The sequence below is a fragment of the Leopardus geoffroyi genome, chromosome D2, assembly GCF_018350155.1.
Source record: "Leopardus geoffroyi isolate Oge1 chromosome D2, O.geoffroyi_Oge1_pat1.0, whole genome shotgun sequence".
Classification (NCBI taxonomy): Eukaryota; Metazoa; Chordata; class Mammalia; order Carnivora; family Felidae; genus Leopardus; species Leopardus geoffroyi.
The window spans coordinates 35,981,867-36,006,836 of NC_059334.1; the positions used below are offsets into that span (position 1 = coordinate 35,981,867).

The 24,970-nt window shown below is 37.2% G+C and overlaps 1 protein-coding gene across 5 annotated transcripts in view; it reads left to right on the forward strand.

Annotated features, from left to right (window-relative positions):
* Window positions 1-19,527, forward strand: part of SAMD8 (sterile alpha motif domain containing 8) — a 52,131-nt gene extending 32,604 nt beyond the window's left edge. For 4 of the 5 annotated variants that reach the window (XM_045439688.1, XM_045439690.1, XM_045439689.1 and 1 more), the window contains 4 exons: window positions 7,863-7,958; window positions 10,182-10,299; window positions 14,592-14,742; window positions 14,917-19,527. In XM_045439688.1, coding sequence (XP_045295644.1) covers window positions 7,863-7,958; window positions 10,182-10,299; window positions 14,592-14,742; window positions 14,917-15,221 — 670 coding nt within the window. In that variant the 3' untranslated portion in view covers window positions 15,222-19,527. Of the gene's footprint in view, window positions 1-7,862; window positions 7,959-10,181; window positions 10,300-14,591; window positions 14,796-14,916 lie in introns of those variants that run through there. The other variant, XM_045439693.1, reaches the window with a different exon arrangement.
* The last annotated feature ends 5,443 nt before the right edge of the window (window positions 19,528-24,970 follow it).

The following is a 24,970-nucleotide window of genomic DNA, read 5'->3' on the forward strand; positions in this document are numbered from 1 at the left end:
AGAGAGAAATTGGAAACAATCAAATCTTAAAAGGTTTCCTGTAAAGGTGGTAGAGAAATGGAGCTGTATCTTGGACAGAGAAGGAAAGGATAGAGAGTCACCAGGATTTTAGTTTGGGATGGGCTATATTATAGTATGTTTGTTGTATTGATGATAGGAATGACCCAATTTAGGCGGAGGGGAATGATGTTAGGAGGAAAGAGAGGGACATGATCAGAGTCATGTCCTTGAGTAAATGAAAAGTGATGGGATCTAATGGGTAGGAGAGGTTGGTTTAGGCACATGGACTGTTCATACATAACAGAGAAGATAGAAAATACAGAAGCACATTGTTAGATGTGACGGTAGAGCATGAGGAAGTGCTCTCCTGATTGTTTTTATTTTCTCTGCAAATAGAGAGTTACAATGGAGAGAAAGATGGCAGCTTGAGGAAAATGAATGGGGTGTAAAATAGTCATCTAGGAGAGTGAGTAGACTTGTGTGATGTAGTAGCAGCACTGATCGCCTCCTTGAAGTTAGTAGTCATGTTGGCATGATGTATTTTTACTACCTCACTCAAATAGGTGGATGGAATAGGTGGGTAACTGGATTTAATAAGCAGGGTTGAAGGTTTGCTAGGCAGCATGATGAAGGAAGACCAGGCAAGGGAGTGATTATAATGACTGACCATGGACTCAGGTGGATAAGAAGGGACATGAGGAAATGAGATAGGTGAAGGACAGTGAAAATGTTGTAAGATCAATGGATTTTAGGTCTCAAAATTATTGAGGTTGGGAGTACTAGAAGGAATAAGCTGGAAAGCAAAGAGGTGTTGGTTAATATAGGATTCTTGAAGTTAAGATTATGAAAAATAATCTTAATAATGACAAGATCCAGGTTATAACCATGGGTGCAGGTCACTGAAGTAGAGTAAAAGACAAGGCCAAAGGAGAAGTAAAAAGATAAGTGAGAAGAACCCAAGTTACAATAGAAGTTTTAGAGAAAGTGACAGTGAACCAGAAGCTGAAGTCTTCAAGAAATGAGAGAATGGATGCTGAGGTTCGATAGATGCCTATGACCAAGGTGTAGTGGGAGAAAGGTGGAAAAATGACCTGAGAGAGAAATGAGGATTTTATTTTAAAGTGTACAATTCAATTGGTTTTATTATATTTACAAAATTGTGCAACTATCACCACTAATTCCAGAATATTTTCATTACCCCAGAAAGAAACTCCTATCCATTATCAGTCTCATTCCATTCCCTGGAAACCACTAATTTACTTTCTACACCTGTGAATTTGTCTGTTCTGGACATATCATATAAATGGAATCATATGATATGTGGCCTTTTTTGCGTGTGATTGGCTTCTTTCATTTAGCATAATTTTTCAAGATTCATCCATATAGTAATATGTATCAGTGCTTCATTCCTTTTTATTACACAATAATATTCCATTGTATGGATATATACTACATTTTGTTTATCATTAATCAGTTAATGAATGTTTGGGTGTGTCCCCTTTTTGGCTGCCATTAATGCTGCTTATGAACATTTGTGTACAAAATTTTGTGTAAACATATATGTAATTTTCAGTTTGTAATGGGGATATGAAGCCAAATTTTGCCTAACTCCCTATAGTGCCACCGACTACAAATCTTCATGCTGTTAAGCATTGAAGCTTTATTCATAGGAGAATGGTAACAGGTGCTATCAGTGTTTTTCCTGTGTACTCTCAGATCTCTTTTTCATTTTCTTGCATGTGGACGCCCCCAACATCCAGTAAATGTATCTGTGTTGGAGAGCTGCATCTGGGCTGCTGAATACATTTTGCCTGCTTGGAAAGAGAGGCAAACATGCTTAGGAATTTACATCCCTCCAGCAACGGCCTTTAACTAATGACTGATGAGATAGGGTATAAATATTTTATTTCTCTTCACCCTAATTGGGACAACTTTTAGGTCGGACCTACACTGTCTCCCAAAGTCCCCATAGGATTGAGCCATAATTACCCTTGCCATAGTTAACCCCACAAGCCTTTATTTGATGTCTCACTTTTACCCTGCTTCCTTGCCTTCCTATTCTCATTTTCTTACTACCCTAAGGTTTTCCCTTGGGAACACTCCTAATCACTTTCACACTGATCTTTGTTTCAAAGTCTGTTTCTGAAGCTTATGTTACACAATTTCAAGACCTTCAGTACACCTTAAACAGAAAATTAGGAGATAGGGATGCCTCTATAGGCAGGCCCACTTAAAACAGTGAGAAAGGATAGCTGATAGCCATACTAGTAACAGAAGAACCAGAAGCACTATAAATAGCAAACAAATAATGGAAAAACTACTCTAGCCTGGAGCTTAACCTTCATTTCTCAGTAATCCTGAGGTCATTATCATATTCAGTGTAATAATCAGTGTTCATAATCATGATTATTACCAAATAATGGTAATAATTACCAAAGTTAAATTTTTATCTAGAAAAAAAGAGGCATGTACATGTATAATGCATTTTAGATAACTGTGTATCAAAATAAATAATGAGATCTTGAAAAAACATTTCCTCACAACATTCCACTAAAATAACAGTAAAAAGGAGATGAAGGGGAACCCTATAATCCTATGAAGGCAAAAGTAGTGATAATGATGAATATTTGGAAAGTAGGAAGTTGAGGGCCTATTATAAGATTAGGAACCGGAGCTAGCAATGTCCAAAAGGGGAGTTTGTGTTGCAGAGCTCCAGAAAAACTCTCTAAACAGATGGCACCAGGTATCTGTCACAACCAGGTACAAATAGGAGCCAAATATGGGAGAATTGGTTGAAAAGCTTTTAGACTTGCTCAATTCCAACAGAAGATAGATGGTATAGTCTCCAGAGTAGTTAAATGTGAGGGATTCTGGACTCGTGAGAACAAAGGTACCTAGATGTGTTCAAGGTGATTACTATAAATTTACATACTGATCACTGAAACTTCTAGCTCCCTTCCTTAAGTAGCCAGACTTCTTATCCCCATTCCCTCCCAGCACCAGCCATCTAAGCAGGAGAACAGATCCCTCTCCTTGGAAAACCTACACAGGAGAAAAGGACTATAGATACAATGGTAGGGGAGATACCCCTATCTCATCAACCAGACCCCTTTATCACTCTACCATGAAACCCACAACGTGAGAAGCTCAATCTATGTGCACAGAGCTTCAAATTATTTTTTTAGTGCTTCACTGTCAAATATGAATGGTCAAGAATGATCAGACATTTAAGGACAAAAGACCAATGCAAACAGAAAAAAGCAACATGGGAAACACAAAATAGCATAAGAACACTTCAAAAAATAAACCATATTCTCACAGATGAGATGTTATGTTGCATTTTATGAGACAGTAACAGTAGGCTATAAAAAAGGAAAATTCAGAAAAAAAGCTTTTGGAAAATTAAAAATGAAAGTAGAAATTTAAAATCCAGCAGAATAATTGGGATATAGATTTGATAAATTGCCCTGTATGTAGAACAAAAATGAAAAGTAGAGGAGAAAAAGTAAGATCAATCCATTTGGCCCAACAGTGAACAAATAAGGGTATTAGAAAGAATACATAGAGAAAATGAAGGGGAAGATATTATTTAGAATGTAATAAAGGAAATTTCCTGAATTCAAAGGATGTGACTTTCCAGATTGAAAGGGCCCACTGAATAAGAAATGGAAAATTTTAGAACACTGGATTTTAGGCTGAAGATCCTAAAATTTAGCTTCTTTTTTTTAATTTATTTTTTTTAATCTTTATTTTTGAGAGAGAGAGACAGACAGAGTGCAAGTAGGAGAGGGACACAGAGAGAGGGAGGCACAGAATCTGAAGCAGGCTCCAGGCTCCGAGCTGTCAGCACAGAGCCCGATGCAGGGCTTGAACTCACAAGCTGTGAGATCATGACCTGAGCTGAAGTCAGAAGCCCAACCTACTGAGCAACCCAGGTGCCCCCTAAAATTTAGCTTCTTAAGAGACAGAACAAGTAACATAGAAAAGATTGGAAATGTAAATAGCATCAAATTCTTTGCAACAGTGGAAGCTAGAGGACAAGACCTTTAACTTTCTGAGACAAAATAACATCTAACTTAGAATTCTCAGTCCAAGCAAACTACCAGTTAGTTATAAGGTTAGACTGAAGGATAGTTTTTAAATTTTTTTTTTAATTTAAATTCAAGTTAGTTAACATATAGTGTAGTATTGGTTTCAGAGTAGAATTTAGTGATTCATCACTTACATGTAACATCCAGTGCTGATCCCAACAAGTGCCCTCCTAATTAATGAGCATCACCCATTTAGCCCACCCCCCCCACCTACTCCCCTCCAGCAACCCTCACTTTGTTCTCTGTAAAGAGTCTCTTATGCTTTGCCTCCTTGTTTTTATCTTATTTTCCCTTTCTTCCCCAATGTTCATCTGTTTTGTTTCTTAAATTCCACATGAGTGAAATCATGCTATTTGTCTTTCTCTGACCTATTTGGTTTAGTATAATATACTCTAGTTCCATCCACATTGTTGCAAATGGCAAGATTTCATTCTTTTTGGTCACCGAGTAATATTCCATCTCTCTCACACACACACACACCACATCATCCATTCATCAGTCAGTGGACATTTGGGCTCTTTCCATAATTTGATTATTGATAGCACTGCTGTAAACATTGGGGTGCATATGCCCCTTTGAATTAGCATTTTTGTATCCTTTGGAAATACCTAGTAGTGCAATTGCTGATAGACCCAAGGATATTTTTAAGTTTTCAAGTCTCAAAATATTTACTTTCCAATCCCACAGCTACTAGAATTGCTAAAATGAAAAAAATTGATGATAACGCCTGATGAGGATTCAGAGGAACTGATAATCTCATACATTGCTGGTAGAGATGCAAAATGACAAAACTGCTTTGAAAACAGCTTGATAGTTGTGGTGTTTTTTTAATAATTTGTTATTTTATTTTATTGAATGCAAACAGGGGAGAGGAGTGAGCAAGAGAGAGAGAGAGAGAGAGAGAGAATATCCTAAGCAGGCTCCATGCTCAGCATGGAACCTGACACAGGGCTTGATCCCATGACCTTGGGATCATGACCTGAGCTGAAATCAAGAGTCAGACACTAAACCGACTGAGCCACCTAGGCGCCCCGTTTGATAGTTTCTTAAAAAGTTAAACATATCCTTAACATATAACCCTTAACAGTTTCACTTCTAAGTATTTGCCTAAGAGAAATGAAAACATATCCATGCAAAGACTTGTATGTGGTCTTTATTCAAAACCACCCAAAACTGAATATATCCAAATATCCATTACATATCCGAAATACCCATCAACCAGTGAATGGAAAGGAAATTGTAGATAAAGAAAGGGTAAAGAATTATACATGCAGTATATATGGGTAGATCTGAAATATAATATACTAAGTGAAAATAGGCAGATACAAAAGGTATCTAGATAAATACTGTGTGATTCCATTTATATGCCATTCTGAGAAAGGCAAACCTATATAGGACAGAAATCAGTTGACTTGTTGCCCCAGAGCTAGAAGTGAGAGAGGGGGTTGACTACAGAGGGGCACAAGGGAACTTTTTGGAGTAATGAAAATATTCTATATCTTTATAGTGGCGGTGGTTAACATGACTAACAAATATGTTTGTCAACCTCATTGAACTACACAGCTAAGAGGGATGAATTTTTTGGGTTGTAAATTAAACCTCAATAAATCTAACATTAAAAACAAGTTTGTCCTTCAGCCTGTCTTTCTCAGAAAACGAATGGAGGAAACAATCAAAACTAAAGAGTAAACTGAAAAAGACGAGTACTTGGATTCAGGAAACAAAGAATCTAATATAGAAAAGAGTTTACGAGGTGAAAGTCGAGTTTTACTTCAAAAAAAGAGCCATACAGGCAGACTAGAAAATGCAACCGTACTGTGTGATTCCATTTATATGCCATTCTGGGAAAGGCAAACCTTGGGATCATGACCAAACCTACTAAATTCGAAAAAAAAAAAGAAGAAGAAGAAGAAGAGCTCTAAGAGAGATTTCCCCAAAAGGAAAAATTGAATTGGTAGAATAGTTTGAAGCTGAATTGATGATAGGCACATAAGAAACAGAGCAAACTAAAAAAAAAAAAAAAAGAGAAAAGAAAAGAAAGAAAGATTTTTTAGCTCTAGAGAATTATAACAATTTCTACAAGAAAGGGATTTAATTATTGTTCTCTACTGACTCAGCTGCAAATGGTATTTAGAAACTTAAGTAAAAGCCAAAAATTATTTTTTAAAAAATTGTGAAACTGTAGAGAATAGGGGAGAGAAAATGGACTGTGGGAGCTAAGAGATATAATGCTAAATAAAACACAAGAGTGAAAGTGATTGCCTCTGGGAAGCAAGAATTAGGTAGGGGGTGGGGCAGAAATGTATTTTCATCCTAAACATTGTAAAATTGTTATATACACACACACACACACATATATATATACATACACATACATATATATATGTATTATTTTTAAATATTCATTTAAAAATTTATATAGTTAAAAGTCTTTTAAAGGAATTTCTCTTTTATTTAAAAATTTCTGATATGTGATAACCTTTTCCCCTAGTAATGCGAGATAAATAAGGCAGCAATAGATTAAAAATACATAAGAGGAATCTTTTGAGGTAATAAATGACAAGTCCCTGACTAAAGATGATGTATTCTCTTCACTTACTCTGAATAAGGTTGGTTGGATAAAACTATTAATACCTTTCTTTCAGATTTCATGTTTTATTTTTAAAAGATACGTTTATTTCCTTAGTTATAAAATTAATATATTGTACAAAAAATTTTAGTGGAAATGTACAAAGAATAAAAATAAGACAATCAGGGGTGCCTGGGTGGCTTAGTTGGTTAAGCGCCTGACTCTTGATTTCAGTTCAGGTCATGATCTCACAATTTGTGAGTTCAAGCCCTGCATCAGGCTCCATGCTGGCAGTGTTGAGTCTGCTTGGGATTTTATGTCTCTCTCCCTCTCCCTCTCTCCCCACCCTACCCCCTACCCCGCCATAGCTCACGCTCTCTGAATCTCTCAAAGTAAATAAATGGAAAAAAAAAAAAAAAAAAAGACGATCACCTGGAGATGATATATTTGCACTAATTCATTTCCACCTTTACCTCCTTTCCCCCTCTGTCTTCTCTTTCTCCTCCTTCACTCTTTTTATTTATTTATTTTTTAAGATTGTAAGTAATCTCTATACCCAACATGGGGATCAAACTTAAACCTCAAGATCAAGAGTCACATGCTCTACTAACTGAGCCAGCCAGGTGCCCCTTTCTCTTTCTTTTTAAATTAGGAAATGTGACATGTATTTTACTAGTGAATAACCACAGGAGCTGTGGCTTTGGTGAGGAAAGAGGGGTCAATGGAAACAATAGAAGAAAACAAGGATATAAAACAAAGGAGGGCAGAAAAAGGAGTAAAAACAATTTACTACCTCTAAAACAAAACCAAGTTAAAAAAAAAATTACTATAGGGAGAAAAGAGTCAAGTTCAAGCCCCAATTGTCTGGATTCTGCAGTTAGCACATCATGCAAGAGGTGAACCCTTTCCCATTGATTTTTGTGGGCAGTTTCCTATCCAGGTCTACCATTCTATGGGGGGGGGGGGGGGGGGAAGGATTGTCACCTCTTCACAGAGAACCATTAACTGGGAATCAAAAACAGCAAAGAAGTTTTGATAAATGAGATATTTGATGAAACAGATCTTTCCCCCAGGTTCTTTAAATATCCTCTCCTAAAAGAGGTAAAAGTTATAGAAATAAATTTTGAAGAGTATCGTGTTGCAAAAGGTGTCACATACATGCACTTCTTGTCAGTATGAAATGTAATTTTTTTCTATTTCAGTGTTCCTAGAATCCCATGGGCCTTTGCCATGACAGAAGTATGTGGCATGATTTTGTGCTATATCTGGCTCCTGGTTCTTCTTCTCCACAAACACAGGTACCTCTGTTATTCCATTAAAAGACAAAATGTTTTTACTGTCTTGGATAAAGTTCATCAAACCTTGTTTCTCCCTTTGTAGTTTCCTTGTTAATTTCCTTTAGCCATTATGGAAAATGTTTTGGGTTTGGTCAACAAGAAAGTCACCGTGAGGTAATACCTCCATATTTAGTTACATTCTGAATGTATTCTGAACACAAAGATCAGAGTTGGCAATGTTCGGCCATTAGCCAATGGCTAACAGTCTAGCTTTAACTTTCTTTGGAAACAAACCGGAAATATCACTTTTTGTGGAAGGATAGAAACAACTCCAAAGACGGTCTTTGGACAAGGATAGTGCTTGAATGGAAGACATTGTTCTCTGCTTGCAGGAGGCTCATTAGAAAAGGGATTATTTTGCACACCATGCACATCTGTCTAGCCAGTGTGGTTTGCTTAAGATGGTGTAGGAAATTGATGAATAGGGAAAGTGCTTCTTTGGCACTTCCACTAAGAAATATAAAGGAAAAAAAATTTTTTATTAAAAAAAAAAAGTATAAGGGAGGCTTCTTTCCTACTTTAGTGAGAGGAAATTATTTGATTTAAGTAAAAAGGCATAGTGAAGAAAAATTTTAAAGAACTCTAAAGTTTGTGGATCTGCTATCTCTTGTCTTTGGACACTGATGAGAAATAGGGACAGTTTCTTGAATTTTTGATCGGTTCTCACCAGGAAGTGCTTGAGGTAAACCGCTGATGGGCTTCAGTTCCTAAGCAGCAGTTATTGCATCGCTTTGAAGGTGAAAAGAAAGGTTGATGATTGCTATTGTTGTCACACTCTCAGGCTGTATTGTGCTTCATTCTGTCCCATTTTCCAGCAATATTTTTAACTCTGAATTGCTTAAAACCAGAGGTGATTTAAGAACATGTATATCACTGGTGCTCTCTGATTTAACTTTGACTCACAAGACCCAGTGAATTTGAATTTATCCACTCTTCAAAACAGGAAACTGTGGTAGGTTTAGCAAAGCATAGTAGTGGCCAGTTAAATGCAAGTTTTGATGTTTAATTTGTCAAAGAAAGTGTTTCTCAAAATGTGGTCTTTGTACTACTTTCATTAGACTCACCAGGCTTCTTGTTAAGATGTAGATGCCTAAGCTCCATCCCAGGTGTACACACTAAAATTTGAGATGTCTTAACCTGTGTTCAATGCTTTTTTGAGGGTGGGAAGAGCATTTCAAAAACGTGTAAAGCATAATTCCTGTTTTTAAGAATCTTATAGTCTGTTTTGGTTTAAGGCATTTAAAAAAATAATATGACAGTACAAGTGATGTTACAGTGCAGTTCAAAATTTTAAGTTTACTTAATATAAAACTTGGTATTAAAAAAACAGTATTTAAAAAAATTTTTTATGTTTATTTTTGAGAGAGAGAGACAGAGCACAAGTGGGGGACAGGCAGAGAGAGAGGGAGCCACAGATCTGAAGGAGGCTTTAGGCTCTGAGCTGTCAGCACAGAGCCAGAGGCGGGGCTTGAACTCATGAACTATGAGATCATGACCTGAGCCAAAATCAGACACTTAACCAGCTGCGCCACCCAGGCACCCCAAAAGACTTATTATTTTATACCTTACGTTTAACTTAGGAGAAGTTAGAGAATGTTTCTTAGATAGCTACTATCGGTAACCAATTTACGTGTTCTTAATCAGCAAAAAATTCCCCAGAATCATGTGTTTAGTTTTACCTCTCATAAAATAAATAATTTATCAGCGATAGATGAATAACAGGGCTAACATTAAGCTAAGAATCAGTGTAAGTACTAGTCTTACTTCTTTCTCACTAGCTCCTTTACCTTCTCTTAGCCGTATTTTCTTATCAATGAAATGATGTTCTTAGGTCTGCACTGTCTAACATGGCAGGTACTAGCCACATCTGGCTATTTAAATTAATGAAAATGAAATAAAATTAAAATTCAGTTCCTTGGTTGTACTAGTCACATTTCAAGTACTCAGGAGCTACATGTAGATACCTTATTAGTGCGGTTATAGAGCATTTCCATCATTGCGGAAAGTTCTATTAGACAACGATGCTTTAGATTGAAGAATTCTCTAAAATTTCTGTCCTCTTCAAAGAGTCTAGTTCTAGTGGTTTTCCTGTCTGTTCTTCCTTTAAGTAAACACTTGATGCCTGGAGTTTTTTGGTTTGCTTTCTTCTGATCTTTCTCTCTTTTTTGGTCACTCTGTTCACAGGTCAATACTTCTTCGAAGGCTCTGTAGTCTGATGGGTACTGTGTTCTTGCTTCGCTGCTTTACCATGTTTGTGACCTCCCTCTCCGTGCCAGGACAGCACCTGCAGTGTACTGGAAAGGTAGCCAGCTACCTCTTCATCATTCTTTCCTTTTGTTCTTGGTGGGTTGATGGCACCATATATGTAATAGGGCTAAGATTTTGCTTTTAATAGTAAAATGTGCTTTTAAGTATTTTCAATATCTGTAAGAAATCTCTATAGATTTCTAGATCTATAGATCTCTATAGATTTCTAGAAATAATTTGGTAGTAATCTTAAGCCAAAATCTACCTCCCTGTTACATCAGTCCATTGAAACTGGTTCTGTGCCGTGAAGCTGTAGAAAGCAAGTTCCTTTTGGGGCGCCTGGGTGGCTCAGTCGGTTGAGTGTGCGACTTTGGCTCAGGTCATGATCTCACTGCTCGTGGGTTCAAGCCCCACATTGAGCTCTGTGCTGACAGCTCAGAGCCTGGGGCCTGCTTCGGATTCTGTGTCTCCCTCTCTCTTTGCCCCTCCTCCCCTGCTCGTACTCTCTCTCTCTCTTTCCCTCAAAAATAAACAAACACAGAAAGAAAAGAAAACAAGTTTCTTTCAATTGTCATTTTCCCTTTCCCACTATCCTGAACATCGTTAGTTCCTCATACGACATGACTCTGGTCCCTTCAGTGTCCTCATCACTCCTTTTTTAAAAGTTTTGCAGTTTGAGGGGCGCCTGGGTGGCGCAGTCGGTTAAGCGTCCGACTTCAGCCAGGTCACGATCTCGCGGTCCGTGAGTTCGAGCCCCGCGTCAGGCTCTGGGCTGAGGGCTCAGAGCCTGGAGCCTGTTTCCGATTCTGTGTCTCCCTCTCTCTCTGCCCCTCCCCCATTCATGCTCTGTCTCTCTCTGTCCCAAAAATAAATAAACGTTGAAAAAAAAAAAAAGTTTTGCAGTTTGACCATATTCCATTTAAAGCATTCTAAACTCTATTGTAAACTTTACTCTTTCCTGGGGTATAGTAAATAATGGCTGATTTATTGTTTTTGTTTTAAACTTTGTAGCTTGTTTTGCTATATTGTAGACATATCTTCTCTTTTGATTAAATTGAGAGAGGAGAGATTATGCAGATGGGAACAATAACAAAACCCAGATAACAAAAAATTTTAAAAACCTGAAAACCACCTATACTGTACAAAATTGTCCTTTGAGACTCATTAAATTTGGAGAAAAGAATTTATTATCCTACTATTATAAACTTCCATGCTTTAGTTATGTATTCCCTAATATTCAAATGTATGTGTTAACAGCTTTGTTGTTATTTTAATATTCTTTGTAAAGTGTAAAACATAATTGTCAGGTCTTCTATTGCAATGTAAATAGCTGAAATGCCAGCAAGGGAAGATTAAGCAGCCAAAGGAGATCAAGAACTAAAAATACAGCCCTGAGCTGAAGGGTAACAAAACTTTCTCTAGGTATTAGGACACTGACCAGTAAGCAAGGGGGAAAGGTTAATATGACCCTTAGGATTTCGTGTAAAGGAAATGTTTTATTTTTGAAAATATATAAATTGAAAAGTGAAAGCTCACATGGGGCTCAATTGGTTAAAAAGACTTCAGCTCAGGTTATGATCTCACGATTCATGAGTTAAAGCCCTGCATCGGGCTCGCTCTCTCTCAAAAATAAACATTAAAAAAAAAAGTAAAAGCTCACATAATTTCCTCTTTCACCCATCCCATAAATAATACTATTAACAGTTGGGTATATAGCCACATAGACTATTTTTAAGCATGCTTACACATTCACATAAGTTTATATAATAGATACTTTTTAAATAAAAGATGAGATAATATTGCAGATATTGTTCTTTTAACTTATGTTTTATTTAATGTTAATTACTTTTTTCTAAAGAAATGCATATGGTTATACCTCATTTTTTTAATAGCTGCAGTGTCCCATTATATGATTTACCAGTTTCCAAATGATACACATTTATGTTGTTTCCAAATCTTACTCTTTATAAACAGTGCCTTTGTAAACATCCTGGTGCATTTATGTATTTTCACTTATTTAAACATCTACTTAAGATAAATTCCTGGAAGTGGAATTATGACCTCAAAGAACATGAACATTAAAAATAGTGATGATATTGCTCAAATGTTTACCAGAAAAGACAAATTTTTCACTACTACCTACACTGTATGCATATCAGTTTTCCTACTCTCATGCCAGCACTACTTATTATCAATTTTTAGAGTCATTGTCATTCTGATTAATGAAAGATAATGATATGAGACTTCTACGGTCTTATGTTTTCTATTTAAATCTTTACTCTTCTGAATTTGTTTCTGTACATGGTGTGAAATAGGGATAGAACAATTTCCCCCAAATAGTATGGTAATTGATTAGAAGAGATTTTTAAAAAGAAATATATAAGCTTATTACACTGAAAAGAGAATTTCCTGTAGCTGAGGGATTTAATTGTTGGGTCAGCCACTAAAGAGAATAATATATGTACATAGCGCTACAACATGTACTACAAAAATAAATTAGGTACCATTCCTCTATAGTATGGATAACCCTTTTTCTGTCTCTAATGACTGTTTTTCATTATCAGTTAGTTATATGTGGACATTTCTATTCAAATTTGCCCTAAATACTGTTAATTGCTTTAAACTATAATATAACCTACTTATTGACCTGTATTATTTGTTGCAGTTGTTAAAAATAGAAGGTTAAGGTGATAGTAACTAGCAATCAAATCCCTTACAGTGAACTCCATAGGGCATTTTCATTGAAATAAAGTAATTGCTTGAAATCTCATTCCCAGAAGTAGGAGGTTTAGGGACAGAACCAAGAACCTGTTTTTGAAATGTAGCAATGGACCCACTCTAAGGAAAGAACTACTTAAAGCAGATTTTTGTACCTTGTCTCATCAAGGCATCTTAGTCTGTTATGTTTTAATTTTTATTTTTCTGGAAGAATATTTGGGACATTTAAAATTGGAAGGGATAGGGAGACTTGAGTAACTGAGAAATGATTGCTTTCTTTTGACTGGCATCATTTTTTTCCTGTCCTTGGCTGAGATACATTTTCCTAGCAGTCTCTGTGCTTCACTGCCTAATTTCTTACTCTTACAAGAGTACTATCTCCAACGCTGTTCTTCTTAGAGGGCTTAGAGGAACCAAACCATGTGTATTTTAGTAACTTCTCTTTCCTTTTGTCTAATAATAAATTCCTCTTCTTGTCCTGCCCTGCTTTTTTTTTTTTTTTTTTTTTTTTTAAATCTAACTGGCTTTGGGTCGGCTTTAGCTCAAGCGGTTACTTCGCATGTGGTTACTAAATCTAACTGGCTTTATTAAATGATTGATGAATTGGGCAGCACCCCATCTAGCAAGTAGAGTGGCATTCTAAGACTTAGGACTTTAGAATTGGTCTTCCTGGATTCACATGTGAACAAAGATTCACATCCTCGTTGTGTTACTTACTGTGTGACCTCTCTAAGCCAGTTTCCTCATCTGCACAATTGAATCATTTCATAGGATTGTTGTGGAAATTAAATACAGTAACACATAAGGCACTTAGCAGTATACCTTACACATAGTAAATGCACACTAAATTCTAGCAGTTTTTTGTACTGTTATTATGTGTTAAATGCCTTTAAAAAAAAGTGACCTTTACTCAAACTCTTCCTCAAAATGGATTGCTTTTTTAAGCTTATGTGTGGGAGTTGGGATTAGATTTGGCTTTAAATAACAGGAAATTCAAGGTGGCATCGTTTAATAAACAAATGGTTTATTCTCTCTCATAAGAGAAATCTGAAAGTAGGTCATGTGTAATTGTATGGACTTAATTAACCACAACTCATGATTCTTCTGTCTTTCTGCTCTCCTGTATAGTTGTTGTCTCCTTCCTTTATAATTAGCCTTCCCAGAAATCTTTTACAATTCCACTTACATCTTATTTGTATAAAACTTAGTCACATAACCACACCAAGCCTGTAAGGGAGGATAGGAAATGCAGTGTTTGAAATTCTGTTACCAGTTAAGAAGGGGAAAATGAATAGACATTGAATAGTAGCCATTGTCACTGTCATAGCCTATTTCTTGTTGACAAGAACAGCCAGCAAGTACTACTGTATTACTGGATTAAAACTTGGAAACATTTTGTGTAATAGTGACCTTTTCACTGTAAAGGAACTTCTAGTAGAGAAATTTGAATTACATTGATTTCATGTAATTACCAGAATATTTCTGACCACTCTTTCTTGATGTCTGGAATTAGACTGGGAGTCTGGTGCTTTCGTTTAGATCTTATTTCTAAGTCACTCAGCATTTGAATTTCAGTGGGAGTGGGTGTTCAGAAGCCCCTACCTCTCTAATCTGTAGCTTTCTTTATAGGTATATGGCAGTGTATGGGAGAAACTGCGCCGGGCCTTTGCCATTTGGAGTGGCTTTGGTATGACCCTAACTGGTGTTCACACTTGCGGAGATTACATGTTCAGTGGTCACACAGTTGTCCTAACTATGCTGAATTTCTTTGTCACTGAATGTAAGTATCTCTTTAATGCTTCCATGCATATTAGATAACTGGCTGCAGAGGAGGCTGTGGGAAGGGTGTCAAGTTCTGTGAAGAATGAAAGGAACAGACTGATCTAAGAAACACATGACTTAGGAGCACTGGAAGGAATGTGGTTTTGAAACGATGTTTCTGTCCTTTTCTCAGATACACCAAGAAGCTGGAATTTCTTGCACACTTTATCCTGGGTTCTCAACCTCTTTGGAATCTTCTTCATTTTGGCTGCCCATGAACATTACTCCATTGATGTGTTTATTGCCTTTTATATCACGACAAGACTCTTTTTGTACTACCATACTCTAGCCAATACCAGAGCATATCAGCAGAGTAGGAGAGCAAGAATTTGGTTTCCCATGTTTTCTTTTTTTGAATGCAATGTTAATGGTACAGTACCTAATGAATATTGTTGGCCATTTTCAAAACCAGCAATAATGAAAAGATTAATTGGATAAAGACTACCTTTGTAATGGGTTCTTGATTAAATATATAGTAGTTGTCGAAAGTGAGTAACTTTGCTTTCTCCCCCTAGGTTGTTCCTGGATGCCTTGCTTTTGGGCTTATATGTTGACAAAGTAAAGTTCATATTCTGAGCAAGGCTATGATTATAGAAATCAAGAAAGAACAATCAAGAGTCCTTACATATCTGTTTGAATAGGAAGCTTAAGTTGAAGTAGATGTTTCCTGACCCTTCTTTTTCAACAAACTTAATGTTGTGATTGAAGTCAGATTGTTACCTTTACCTGTTGAGTACTGGCTTGTTGAACTTAAGCAGTTTGCTGGTTGAAAGTGGTTTTGTTTGTTTGTTTGTTTGTAATTTCATTAGGACTCTAGTCAAGATATAATTTTTTTTAAGCTCCTTAATATCTTCAAGGGAAAAACCCCTACCAAGTGAGCAGTATTTGTTCTTTGAACTGATCTCTGTATTCTTGAAAATTGCAACTCTAGAAAGTAATCTGTATTACTAACAAATAATTTTTGCCTCCTGAACCATCTTTAAGAAAAGTATACTGAACATACCAGGATGCCTGAAACAAGAAGAAAATGAAAGGGGCTATCCACGAGGTAACTGAGTACAAATATGGTACTGGCATTTTTCACCAAAGATAAAACACAAGATGCAGTTCCTATTTTGTTCTGAGGGCTCAGTATGACCATCAGTCAGTATTTTTGAGGGAAAAGTGGCTGCATCCATAAAAATCAAATTGGCTTAATTTTAGTGAGGTAGGTACCTGGAACAACTTTGTGCCATAGTTGTTAGTTAGACTTATGACAACCCAATTTTATGCTATTTAATGATGTTATTTAATGAGTAAAATAGTGGAGTGTTTTACCAAATGTTAGATAAAGTTCTGATGTCTTTAAGTAGGGAGGTTTGCATGCAAAGAATATTTTTTCTATTTCTGAAAAGAAATGATAACAGGTTGCAGGCATTATACAATTATTTGGTTTAATATTTGTCATTCTTGGCCATCAGAAGTAAACAGTCTCAAATATATTTGGATATAAAAAGGTTTTGTTGTTTTTCATTTTTAAATACAATTGTGTACATACATTCTTTCTATTTTGTCTTAATTTGGCAGTCAGGAAGTGATATAACTTAGTTACTGTTTACACTAGAAATTTAGTATCGTAAGTAATCTGACCCCTGTGATAACATTTGTCACTTTGCTTTTAATGATTTTAATAGTTATGACAGTAGAATGGTTATGGAATTGGAATTTGAGCCCCAACTGATTGAGCTTAGCCACTTGGAAAATTAAGTGTGTAGTTTTTACATTCCATTTTAAAACAAGGAGTTAGAAAAAGTGCTGACATATTGAGGTCTAAAATTAGGCCACTTAGCTGAAATCTGCTTGTCATGTGGGTGAAATACTTTATTTTTGCATTTTGAGTCCTATTCCCACCCCTGTATAAGGTACAGAGGAGCTTGAAGGGAGTGAGCAGGAAAGGAATATTACACAAACAAGTTTCAGCCAGTGCTGAATTACCCCAATTTGAGTCTACTCTGAACATTATATCTTATTTCTCACCTGAGAAATGACACAAGGCAATTCAAATTTTATTATGATTTTAAAACTCACACTTTAGAATCTTATATCTTAAATTGTTGATTGTTTTACATGCTAGGGACAAAAATGCCAACATTTCATGTAAGGAAACTGCATAATCATGAAAGGTGAAGGATGTTTCCTATGACTCTTGAGGTCAAATTATGTGTAACTAGCATTCTTTCCAAGTGACAGAGCAAGACTGTATTTTAGCTAGGGAGGGACTTAATGTTAGCTTTTGGAAAAATGTTTGAAGAAAATCTGTGGCAACATTAATTCAAGAATGTTAGATAGCTACTTAATGATAAATTTCCTAACATCAGTCTTCTTTCCTTTATATGGATTCTATTCTAGAACAAAATAGAAAAAAAAAAAAATTGTAACTAACTTTGCAGAGTGCCTAACAGCAGACTGCAATGAGGATTGTAAAATAAGTTTTCAGCCTTGCATTTATCATATCTGATTTAAGGAAAAGGTAAGCTAGATTTATAATTTATAACCAATACAAGGCAGTGTTTACATAAATTCATCATCTCCAAGTCTCTTTCTTGGAAAACTTGGACACAAAATTCTTTTCCATTTCTTTTTTTAATATGAAACCTATATTACAGTTGTGTTTTGTTTTGTTTTGTCCAGAAACTCTCCAGATTTTGTCTTTGTATTTTTTTTTTTCTTGTTAAAATCTAAACCATTGGAAAGGTGGTATTTATATTCACATTTTGGGTATGAATGTGGCTAGGTGGAGAAGCTACATGCCTTAGATCTATATATTTTTTTGCCCTGTCTTCAGTTGCAGGCTTGTGAAAGCTTATAAAATACTGAAAGTTCAGTATAGAAGGAACCAAGAAGGTTTTGGTTTGGGGAATGCAAACTGGAGGTTATATTGAAAGTCCTCAATGCATTTCTCTATGTTCCTGAGGACAGTGTAACCTTTTTTGTCTTTTTTTCTTTTTTTAAGTCCATGCAGGACATTGTTAACTGAAGGGTAATTGAAGTTAGTAGAGAGTAGGAGATTTTGAAGAAGGCACATTTATTGTTATTACTGAATAATTTGGGAGAAACCTTTTTTGGCTTTGCTGCAAAATTCTCAAATGCCTATCCTTTCCATATCTCTCTGTGGTCAGAATTGCTGGGGTAAAAATACAACTTCCATATCTGATTAAGTATTTTTTTCGTAATCAGAAAGCAATGAAGGTAATCTTAGAACCAGTCAGCTGAAGAAATGTGGACTGTTCACAACAAAACATTTGTTGACTAAAAGACCTGCTGATTGTGTAATGATTTACACACACCACAAGTGGCTCTTTCTTACCCTGTACCTGCCTGAGTGTTGTTACTTAGAATTTCAAAAATCTTACAATTTGTAAATGGAGAACTGAGGAGCCAAATCCTTTTATAGCTTATATGAAAGTCTGTTTTAGAGACATCTGTTTGGAAAGTGTTATTTATATTTCAAAGTCATATTCATAACACTAACCTGCTTTCAGTGTATTCAGCAAAAGGCAATTTCATCATTAGTTTTATAGTAAACATTTTTTAAGGATTCTTGTTCTAAAATGCTTGAGAACGTTAACCATATTCTTGTTTTAAACTCTGTGATCTAATAAATTTACTTCTTTGATAGTCTTTGTAGACCTAAGTTATCCCTTAAAAAAAGTAATTATAGTAATAGTCATGTGTCAGTTCTTTAAGGTATTCAGGCATTTGAGACAAGAAAGTTCTCTTTTAGAATAGTCCAATAGCTTTCTTAAGCAGGATTGGTTTCATTTAGATAGTTTCAAAGCCAACAAAGCATGTCAGTTTTAATGCCATCTTTACTTGGTGGTTAAGATGGTGTGCACTTGTAAAAGTGTAGCCTGAATTACCCCCTTACCTCTGTAGAGGTGACTTGTTAGTAACATCAAAAGTCAGACTGCTTCACATGACAAGTGAGAAAGGAAAGAGGTTGAGGATTTTTCCCTCTCTGTGTTTGAGAAGCTCTGAATGACTGAAATTACTATGAAAGTAGGTTTTGGTCTCCCCTCTCACCTACCCCTCACACCCAGTGAATGCCACCAATTTCAAGTAACTTAAATGTGGCCTATTATTTTGCATCAAGTTCAATAAAAATATCTATGAAATCTATAAGCCATAATTCAGCTACTGGTAAGGTTGGTTTTTAGAATATGTTCTACCCTAAATTAGCCAATGGACTTTTTATTCAGTGTACTCCATGTTTAAGCATAAGGATGTTTTGTGCCTGATGTGGAGGGAGAAGGAATACTATGATAATTTTGTTGTTATTTCAGGTCTGTTTCAGTATAAACTACTGGCTTATTAGTTAGTCATCTTAAAAATGCTTAATTTTAATAATTTTTTTTGAGAGAATCTATGGATTATTAGGACAATTGAAGTATTCCTGATATGGAACAAAGGAAGTGGAAACTGGTACTGAGCGGGGGAAGCAAAATTAGTTTGCTAAACTAAAGTGGGCTAAAGTGGGCATGTTTTGTTTTAAGAACACTACCTAAATGTCACTCTATCCACAGAGAAACTAGTATTACTTGAAGATGTGAACGTTCCTGTGGTAGCCATACCTTGAAGCACAGTATTGTATATAAGTAAATATCTTGATTCTAAATTAAATCCAGATTTAACTAATATATATTATTTTATATCTTTGTTGTATTAAAATGTTTAAAAACACTAAAAATAAAACATTTGAAAGTTGGATTGCAGTCATTTCTTTGAGTGTCTTGCATTCCTAATGCAGCTGGTCTACTTTTTATACAGTAAGTTTTTATTTTTGTGAATGATTCGGCCCAGCAACTTTAAATCTTAATATGGTATCTAGTCCCGGGCATTTACTGATTCCTAATTGTCTTTTAGATAAGCCATTTGCTCTTTCCCCTTTCTTTTGTGTAAACTAGAGAAGAAAAGTGATCTTCCTGAAGGTATAGAATAATTGTAGGTTAAGTTGAGAGGGAGAAAAGAGAAGCAAATTGCTAATTATTCTTGGACAGATTAAAGCTTTTGTCTGGTTGGTTTTGGTTTAATTGTAGATTATGTTAGGAAGATGCCATCATCTTGGCAGGTCAGCTTTGGAAATAATGATGAACAGGAAAAGAAGGGAAAACAGCTGTTGGGGGTAGCTCAGTAGCTTAGAACCATGGTGTCATTGGAACACTAAGCATTGTCATAGACCATATGAACTTGATCCATGACTGAACTTGTCTTCATGGTCACTACTAATTGTAGCCTCTCTAGTGGTGGCCCCAGCTGGTCTCTCTTGAGAACTCTGGGAAGGAATAGTCCAGGACAGACCCTAAAGGCTGCTTGATGGAATAGAAAAGGTACTGGATTTAGACCCTGAGGGCCTGGGCATGAGTTGCATCTCTGCTGCTGTTTAAATTAGGTCTTTTCTGGGGCGCCTGGGTGGCGCAGTCGGTTAAGCGTCCGACTTCAGCCAGGTCACGATCTCCCGGTCCGGGAGTTCGAGCCCCGCGTCAGGCTCTGGGCTGATGGCTCAGAGCCTGGAGCCTGTTTCCGATTCTGTGTCTCCCTCTCTCTCTGCCCCTCCCCCGTTCATGCTCTGTCTCTCTCTGTCCCAAAAATAAATAAACGTTGAAAAAAAAAAAAAAATTAAAAAAAAATAAAATAAAATAAATTAGGTCTTTTCTAACAGCTCCTCTTAACTTTATGTGTAAAATGGAGACCAAAAAAATGCCTATCTCCTAGGTTGTATCAAAGGCCAGATATGAAAGTATTCTACCCTTGCTGGTTCAGTACCTGGTACATAATGCTGAAATACTAGTTGAATTTAGGTCAATAAAACAGGATCTGTGCCCATAGGAAATTAATAATCTATCTGGGAAGTTGACATGAAAAGGTAGCCAACAACATTTGTTGGTGGAATAAACCTGTAGTTTTGAAACTGGCAGGTTGAACTTCTTCAGGGGTAGGGGAAAGGGAATTGGAGTTTGTACCATTCTTTTCCTTTTTTTTTCTTTTAAAGAAAAAACCCAGCACATTCTATTGGGACGCCTGGGTGTCTCAGTCGGTTAAGCAGCAACTCTTGATTTTGGCTCAAGTCATGATCTCTCGGTTCATGAGTTCCAGCCCCACGTGAAGCTCTGCACTGATGGTGTGGAGCCTGTGTGGGATTCTGTCTTCCTCTCTTTCTGCCCCTCCCCTGCTCTCTCTCTCTCTCTCTCTCATATATATATAAACCTAAAAAAAAAAAAATTATTTATTAAAGAGAGAGCACAAGTGGGGGAGAGGGGCAGAGAGGGAAAGAGAATCCGAAACAGGCTCCATGCTGAGCATGGAGCCCGTCTCAGCGCTCAATCCCATGACCCTGGGATCATGACCTGAGCTGAAATCAAGACTCGGGTGCTCAACCAACTGAGCGACCCAGGCGCCCCAGTTATTTTTAAGTTTATTTATTTATTTTGAGAGACAGAGAGTGGGGGACAGAGGGAGAGAGAATCCCAAGCAGGCTCCATGCTCACCTTATTGTGGAGCCTGATGTGAGGATGCATCCTATGACCATGAGCTCATGACCTGAGCCGAAATCATCAGTCAGTCACTTAACTGACTGAGCCGCCCAGGCACCCTGAGTTTGTGCTGTTGTCATCCAGAGCTGGTATTTCACAGATTTGGCTTTCCCTTTGAAAAAAGAGTTGAGGATAGGGGAAGGAAATGTTTAGAAACCCCTGAGTCAACAGACAAATTTACTGTCTTCATTTGGTAACTTGAGAGAGGAAGGGCTCACTGGGGTCTGAGGGTCCACGCAGAATTTACTAAGCATGTGAAACTTGAACTGACCCCTCCCTGAAGGAAAAATTCATAAAGATATGATGAAAGGTTTACAGGACTCTAATTCTCATGCAAAAAAAAAAAAAAAAGGATTTATTTGTGTATGTATTAGAGAGCTGTTGACAGAGTATGTGTTTTTAATGGAAGCACTGGGATGCCTATTGCCAGGGTCTATATTGTTGGGACAGATATAAGTAGCTTTATAAAACAGGAGTTAATCGAGGGCAAAGAGAGAGAGGGTAGGATGGTGGAAAGTACACAACAGGTCAAACTAGAGATGAAGGAAATGCTACAGACCCCAAGATAGTAGGTCAAGGAACCAGGCCTGGGCACAGCTATAGGAAGCTTTTGCCCCCAGCCAAGGAAGATCAAGACACCCCAAAAATGAGCTGTCAACTGCTACTGGCTTGTAAAATATGACTGTAGAATATTATATACCCTGGTTCATTCTTGTGCATGTCGCTGTCCAGTTTTCCCAGCACCCTTGCTGAAGAGACTGTCTTTATTCCATTGGGTATTCTTTCCTGCTTTGTCAAAGATTAGTTGGCCATGTTTTTGGGTCCATTTCTGAGTTCTCTATTCTGTTCCATCGATCTGAGTGTCTGTTCTTGTGCCGGTACCATACTGTCTTGGTGATTACAGCTTTGTAATACAGCTTGAAGTCCGTCAGGACAACCATTTTTAACTAGTATGTTTTCCCAGAGGCATTCCATGCATATTCAAACAAATACATATTTTTTCATTTATTTTTATATTATTTTAAACAAACTGTAGCATATACATGTATATGCACATGCATACATGGTTTCATACCTTATTTATTTCACTTAACATATGCCAATGCCTTCCCCTCCAAGGACACACCTTAGTTGAATAAGGTTTATTGCTCATTACAATGAGGGAGAACATATAACATGGGAAATTATAGGGCATCTCAGCTGGAGGGTGTTGGAAAGGACTTATTTTAGGATTTGGGTGGTTATTTAGGTGGTTTAGGGGGAAAGTTTTAAGGAAGCATGGATTTGCTCTGGATTGGATGCTTTCGGGATGTTGGGGCAATCCAATGATTGAGTATCTTAATAAATCTGAAGACAGGAAGAATGGATTGAAGCCAATGTTACAATTGGTAAGGAAGCAACAGTCGCATATTAGGATAGAAGGATACTTGGTCATTTTTGTGGTTTCAGTAATGTTTATGTTTTTATCTGTGTTCAGACATAATTATTGACTAGTCTTGTTTTTATCCTTTTTTTTTTTTTTTTTTTTGAGAGAGAGAGAGAGACAGAGTGCAAGCAGAGGAGGGGCAGAGAGAGAGGGAGATACAGAATCTGAAGCAGGCTCCAAGCTCCTAACTGTCAGCACAGAGCCCAGCGTGGGGCTCGAACTCGTGAACCACGAGATCATGACCTGAACTGAAGTCAGCCACTTAACCAACTGAGCCACCCAGGCGCCCCTGTTTTTTTTTTGTTTTTTTTTTTTTTTTATTTTTTTTTTTTTCAACGTTTTTTTATTTATTTTTGGGACAGAGAGAGACAGAGCATGAACGGGGGAGGGGCAGAGAGAGAGGGAGACACAGAATCGGAAACAGGCTCCAGGCTCTGAGCCATCAGCCCAGAGCCCGACGCGGGGCTCGAACTCACGGATCGTGAGATCGTGACCTGGCTGAAGTCGGACGCTTAACCGACTGCGCCACCCAGGCGCCCCCAGGCGCCCCTGTTTTTATCTTGATCTGTCATGGTCACTGGTCTCCTTGTCATACGTTGGTGTTTGGTGAAATTTTTTTTTATGTTCAACAGGAAAACAATAAGGCCTAGCTGTGGGTCCTGGGCCAGCTTCTGGCAACACCCAAGTTCTAGCTGATGGTACCTGGCCAGCTCCCCAGTGTCAAGAGCTGCTTTTCTCTTTCCCACATGATATATTGGTGTTCTTTCCATATAAGTACATAAAGAATGCAATTGGCTTCATTCTTTTTTTTTTTTTCTAATGCTTATTTATTTTGAGAGAGAGAGAGAGAGAGAGAGAAAGAACAAGAGTAAGGGGAGGAGGAGCAGAGAGAGAGGCAGAGAGAGAATCTGAAACAGGCTCCACACTGTCAGCGCAGAGCCCAATGTGGGGCTCAATTCCACAACCATGAGATCATGACCTGAGCTGAAATCAAGAGTCAGAAGCTTAACCAACTGAGCCACCCAGGCTGCCCTGTTTCATTCTTGTTAATGGCCACATGATACTCCATTGAGTATAGATGTCATTTATTACTCATTCCCTGAAAGATGGACATTTAGATTATTTACTATTCAAACAATGCTATAGTAAATAATATATTACTTTGCATGTGTGCAAGTTCATCTGTAGAATAAATTGCTAAAACTGATGGTATTGGGTCAAAGGGTTTGTGCATTTTAAATTTCGTTAGATATTGTCACATGATTGACCTTAATAGAAGTTGTACAGTTTTTTCTTCCACTAGCAGTGTATGAGTTTGCCAGTTAATCCATACCATTGTCAAAATAATGTATTACTGAACTTTATCATTTTTGGCAATCTGATAGGTTTAAAAATGATATCTTAATTCCCTTTCACTTAAGTAAGTGCAGAAGTATTTTTTAAATTATTTTTAACGTTTATTTATTATTGAGAGACAGAGAGACACAGAGTGTGAGCAGGGGAGGGGTAGACACAGAATCCAAAGTAGGATCCAGGCTCTGAGCTGTCAGCACAGAGCCCGATGCGGGGCTCAAACTCACAAACCGCAAGATCATGAATGACCCGAGCCAAAGTCGGTCGCCCAACCAACTGAGCCACCCAGGCACCCCTGCAGAATTATTTTTTTAAATAAAAATTTTTAATGTTTATTTTTGAGAGAGAGACAGAGTGAGCGGGGGAGGGGCAGAGAGAGAAGGAGACAGAATCTGTGCTATCAGCACAGAGCCCAATGTGGGGCTCAACTCATGAACCATGACCTCATGACTGAGTCAAAGTTGGATGCTTAACCAACTGAGCCACCCAGGCACCCCAAAAGTATTTTTAAATAGTACTATAGTAAGGGAAGGTGACAGCTTTATTGGAATACAAATCTTTATGGAAGACTAACTGCATTGCAGACTATGTCATATATTTTGTTAAAAATCCATATGACTATAAAATATTGAATGGGGAGGGACACCTGGGTGGCTCCCTTGGTTAGGCTTCCGACTTGATTTCGGCTCAGGTCATGATCTCAAGGTCAGGAGATGGAGCCCTGCATCGAGCCTTGCGCTGTCAGCACAGAGCCTGCTTGTGATTCTCTCTCTCTCTCTCTCTCTCTCTCTCTCTCAAAATAGACATTTAAAAAAAACAACTCCACTCCATTTAAAATA